Below are 6,000 nucleotides of genomic sequence, written 5' to 3' on the forward strand. Positions count from 1 at the left end.
GTACATATACATATAGATGTAGGGTAAAGTTGTACCAGTATAGTGAAAGGGTTTGGCGTCGTCGCGTCATTTCGAATTTCGAACTTCGAATGTGAGCCTTCTGGGCGTTCGTATGACTGTTTAATTCAGGAGAGCCGGTCAGTAAGTTTCCAAACTAGTTTCTTTTCAGTGTGCGTTCTGCCCGGTGATCTCTTGTGAACTTTGGCGATGCTTAATTTCGTATAGTGGCAGGAAGGTAATATAGTCAGCGTAAGGTGATATTGCATATTATGAACATGTAGGGTATATAACGAACAATGTTGTTATTTTGTTTTAATATTGTCATAAAAACTTGTTATTTACCTTGTATATACTTCGTTCTTCCTAATAAAGAATTGTCATTAAAACCCAAAATGTAAGAGTTAAGATACATACTTATAAAATGTACACATGCCGTATAGCTCATATCTTTCATGTGTAGCCAAGGATTTCCCACTCGGCAATCATCCACGCACACTGATTAAAAACACAACAACAATACATTTAATAGATAATAACTGAACTTCGGTCAATCAACACACACGTTAATTAACATAGCACTGGCAGGAACAATGGAACTTGTGTATGCTGTTTCGAGCAGGAGCACGGATTTTATTGGTAAGTCATTTGTACATCTTATGGCGCGGCATGAACGGAGGGATACGGCACCTGGGGAACATGTCCTCGGGGTCCAACGCTCCCCGGCTTCTACTGTAGAACAGAAAACTTTCGCATGCAGGTTATTTCGCACTTTCGCATGCAGGTAGAAACAAAATGGCTGTCATGATGATTTGATTTCAAAATCATTTCAAAACAGTGCCTTGGTATTTTTCCATCCTCGGATATTTCAAACGTTGCAGTGCTTTGATAAACACTTCGTTTTGGATACCCACTGGCTAATTTTGATTTTGTGAACACTAAAACACTGACCTGTGCGTTTATCTATTCAGATTTGAAATGAGACTTGCTGACAAAACGACCATGGGCGACCGCTCGAAGTCAGATGCAGACGAAGAAGAAACGGACTCTCGTCTTTTATCAGAAAGCACACGGGATGACTTGGACAAAGGTCATGACCTAGAACAGGACGAAGTTCATCAAGGGACGTGTGGAAAGATTATATGTCGCCGTAGTCTAGACGACCCAGCTGTTTGGAGATGGGTCGTCGTTGCCGGGATGTTTGTGGTGTCATTTTTTCATGGAAATGAGCGCTCCTTGGGTTTATATTACGTGGAGCTGATGGACTATTTTGAGACGGACAGCTCAGTCGTGTCTCTCATTGGCAGCGTCTATTACACTTGCTATTGTTTCTTCGGTAAGATCTTTGTCATGTTTTTTTTGTGTATCGCAGGAGTACCAGTTCAAAACTGGGGTCTGGGATCATCTCCCCTCGATGTGCCTCTTTGACAAGAGAAGAAGAAGTGTTTTGCCAGGCGGGCTTTGTTAGTAGCTGCAAGGCAAGCTTCACATGGCAAAAAGTACTAAGTGTAAAGCACCCTTCGCACTGCACCATACAAAAGGGCGAAGTAACTCATCAGCGTTATCGTGTAATCGACAAAAACGCTGGTGGTAATAGAAATACAGGGGTTCTGTATTCGGAAAAATGATTTTTACTGGAATGGACATGTTTGACTAAAAGAAAATCTGCGTGAAGTTTTTCAAAAGTGGTCATAATCTGAGATGTTACCATGTTAATTTCAGCTCAAATGTATGTTCTTTCTACTACTTTGCAGGTATTTTCACTCTTCCACTTTTGGAGAGATACGGACCTCGGCTGATGATCATGCTGGGAGGAGTGTTTCTCTTTGCTGGATTCCTGATAACGGCGTTCGCTTCCAATGTCTACGTCTGCATTGCAACACTTGGTGCCTTCGTGGGTAAGTAATTCGTCTTGGCAGCATATTCAATTACTTGGAAAATGCATCAATTCTGCTCCAATTTGAAGAAAGAAAATCAATAGTGGCGGTGCATGTACTGTGGGGATAGTAGACACATTTCGGCGACTTCGTGAAACTTAATCTGGTCTACTAGGCCCTTGTCTTTATAGTTATCATATGGTTAAGAATGATAACACATGACTTAATCTTGGCACTGTACATGTACATAGATGCAGCGTAGTCGATGGTCCTGCTTACTAGTTTCAACAATATTTGAATTGGGTTCGCTGTAAATGCTGACATCTGGCGCTTTCAAAGCTAACTTTAACTTGTCGGGCTATACGGCCTGGTTTAGTCTACCTTTAAGGCCTAGGCAATTGTCTGAGCCTAGCAACGCTCCTTCTCACCTCATCATCATTATTATCATCATCATCTTTGACTTTATTTTTGTTGCAGGGTGCGGAGCATCAATGACATACGTGAATGCTTCCTCAGTAATCATGTTTTACTTCACGAAACAACGGGTGCTTGCACAGGCCATCGGGACCAGCGGACTCGCCGTTGGTGCGATTATTCTACCCATGTGCGTGCAGCAACTGAATCAACGATACGCGTGGCGAGGGGGTTCCGTTATTCTTGCTGCCATGGCGTTGAATGTGTGCGTGAGTGGCGCTCTCGTCCGACCAATCAAAAGAACGAATGGCAGGTCACGTGGTCACACACCAGACGATAGCAGTCCACGTGACAAATCTCGAGGCATGTGGAACTCCTTAAAAGAATTACTGTGTTCAAGAGTAGCTGTGTTTTTATTCATTCAGAGTTCATTCATCCAAGCAGGCATTTCGATATTAACAATGCACATGAAAGCGGCTACCATAGCGACAACCGGTGTCAGTGATGAACTCGGTTCGTACGTAATCTCATTCTACGGTGGTGGCCTCTTTATTGGGCTTCTATCGTCTGGTATCGCAATGCACGCGATCAACATTGAACCAATCATTCTCCTTGAGATCTATTACTTCTGTTGCGCATGTGGAGTCACTCTGATTCCGACCTGCCGAACATATCCTACTATGGTCGGCTGCATTTGTATATTTGCACTTTTCACAGCCCCAAACGCCACCATTTTACCAATAGTTTTCTATGATCTTGTGGGTGCGGAAAAACTAAGAATGGCCTGGGCTCTTCGTTTTGCATTTTGCGGGATAGGTGGGTTTGTTGGACCAGCAATTGCGGGCCTCTTGTACGACAACACAAAGGATTACACTTACTCAATGTATCTTAGTGGAGCTGGGATTTTCCTTTCCGTCTTACTTATGATTGAACCTTGTGTTACTGTGACGAGAGCGAAAAATATGGCACAACTTGACGATGTGAAGAAGAAAGTTCGAGAAGAAGAAATGTGGCAAAGTGTCACCAGTCTACCAGGAAGCGCTTTATGATGTCTGGCATAACTTATAATGTTTACCGTGTTGTATACCATACGTGATCGAGGCCAGGGCGGGATCGAGGCACAGGACCTACTGGCAAGACAGGCAATATCAAGAATACCAGAGTCCATTTGAAAGACACTGAGATCACTAAGATATTTGAAGCTTTTGTACAGCATCGAATCTAGCGATAGGTGCAAACTTCTGACAATAGGGGGATTATACAGAATAAATCGGCCCCCTATAAAGTCATATTATCATCAATTGACTCAAGAAAAAGGATTGCTGGTACAGAGTTGCGTGTAGGCTACGCATCCCATCTATCTGTCTTGTCCGCTAACCCCAAAAATGACTGCACACTCTAGTTTACAAAACTTTCCTTTAAGAGGAAAAGTTTGATCAGATTCTGCCTCTCGTATTCTCCCTTTACAGGGACAACTTGGGCGTGGGACTTACCTAGCCATGAGGATAGTACCCCAGCTTGACACTATGCCCCGCCACTCATAGTATCACACTCATTCATATCTCTGATAATGGTTTTCACCGGTGTTGTGAGGTAGTTTTGGATATCCCATAGCTCACTTGTAAATTCCAAGCAGGCCTAAGGTTACATCCCATTCTAGTGCATTGTTTATTGCAGATCTATGAGTTTTCAATTATCCTGTTAGGTGAGGTTGCGGTCCTGCTGGAAGCCGTCTTTGTATGGAAAACCAACATATCTTATGCCCAAGTTGGTCATAAACAATATTCTGTATAATATAAAAACTTAATGGAATGCTGGTACGATATGTTAAGCATGCTCATCCCATCTGTCTAGTGGCCAAACCCAACAGAAATGAGCAGAAAATTGCTTTACAAATTGCTGCATAATGACTTCATTATCTCAACGTACGTAAGGGTACAATGGGACAGATGTGCTTACACTCAATACAGCGTTAAGCACATACCTAAGGGTTGTCATCTTGATTTTTTAAGTACGTTAGTTAGGCGTTAGTTGCCCTTATATCTGTCAATTAATGATTTAAACATGTGGTACTCTAACGGCCATGTGCCTTTTTTTGCCGAAGTCACAACCATGCAGTATCTCGGCGACATAAACATAAAACGTGTCCGCAATGTAAAGTTTCTATTTCGTAAAAAAGTGCGTATACTCAAATGCATTTAGTTGCAAAAGACACAAAAACCTACATGTACATGTACATTGTAAAACATAATTTACTGTCAAATTACCTTCAGAATATGTCGAAAAACCTAATAACAGGATCCCTAATAAACTGGAATCCGAAAGCTGACACTTATCAGAGTCTACAAAGACTCTGTCGATATGTTGTAGTCGTTTTGCTTTCAGCCTCGGAAGAGTCATGCAATTCAAATATTCTCGACAAGTTTCCCTCGGCTTAAACTCTGTTCTCCCTGGTAGAATCCTGCGGCTTATACTCTAGTTGTCCTCGGCTTACTCGGCAGTACACTCGATCTTCCCTGGTACTGCTTTAAACCTCTTGCGGGCAATTTGGGCCGTCGCGCATCCTCCTAGGCCGTATCATGTTGCTTTGGACGCCAGCAGGCAGGTTTCATCGACAACGAACACAGTTCTATTGACTGTTCGACCATCGTGAAACCTGGCTTTGGATGTCCGTTTCTTTCTTTTTTGGAACACGAATATATGTGACTCGCCGTTGTAACTCTCTTCAATGTTCATCATGTTAAACGTTGGTTTTTCCGACCAAAAAGGACTTCCAGCAGGGCCGTGACGACTCGACATGAGACTCTAAAGAAAACATTACACTTCAATAAAGTGGACACTTGAATGTACTGCACCAGTAGGCCAACCTGAAAATGATATTTCCAAAACCATCTCGCGATCCCAGCATTGAGAGCTTCCTTAGATGCAACACAGTGTATACACTGCAGCGCCGGGTGCATGTCGGCCATTTGGGGCATTACCATCGACTATAGGTAAACGCAACGATCTACCTGCCCCTTTAAGAAATGTTTTCTTTGTAATAATGATATGTACGATACACACTGCAACATTTTATGTATACCCGTCATTATTGGACTAGAGAGCATGCAATTATGACACAAAAGAAATATCGAATGAAATGTACGATTAATGATAAACCATTATTAGTTGACAAAGGACGTGAGCTGCGCGTATTGACTATGACAAGGAGGTCACTACGATGGTAAACCAATACAGAACTGGGGGTCAACATAATACTAATTAACCAACTAGTTAAACACAATATAAATCATTGAGACCGGCAGATAGATAAGTAAATAATGCATGCGGTTGATAATTAAAAGACTGCGTTATTGGGGACCATGTATTTTATGCTGGTGGGATGGTCATGCGCTGGGTTCGCTCGTATGTAATAATATAAATGCTCCAACTCCAATTTAGTCCTAGGATGATGCTCGGAAGTGCGTATCGGTGGAGTTCATACGGCGCGTAAAGAGGTTAACATCAATAAAAAAACACGCCGCCTCTTCATCGGAGATCTGGCCACTTACGATTACGCCTCAATATAGTCCTTTACTCCATTAGGCGGGAAAAAATTAGAACAAAATGTTGCATTTCATTTGAAATTTCAAATTTGTCACAAATCACAAGTTGAGGTTTACCGCATTGGTGCCAATGCATCTTTCAGAACCAAGCTAACGCCACTAAACTA

At 42.2% G+C, this 6,000-nt stretch overlaps 1 protein-coding gene across 1 annotated transcript; it reads left to right on the forward strand.

Annotated features, from left to right (window-relative positions):
- The first annotated feature begins 582 nt into the window (after positions 1-582).
- LOC135493765 (monocarboxylate transporter 14-like) lies at positions 583-4,683 on the forward strand. The gene is made up of 4 exons (XM_064781316.1): positions 583-636; positions 969-1,333; positions 1,752-1,895; positions 2,352-4,683. Exons 2-4 carry the CDS (start codon positions 976-978, stop codon positions 3,335-3,337), a joined length of 1,488 nt encoding a protein of 495 aa, XP_064637386.1. The 5' UTR covers positions 583-636; positions 969-975; the 3' UTR covers positions 3,338-4,683.
- Positions 4,684-6,000: the final 1,317 nt, after the last annotated feature.

This window comes from Lineus longissimus, chromosome 9 (assembly GCF_910592395.1).
Source record: "Lineus longissimus chromosome 9, tnLinLong1.2, whole genome shotgun sequence".
NCBI lineage: Eukaryota > Metazoa > Nemertea > Pilidiophora > Heteronemertea > Lineidae > Lineus > Lineus longissimus.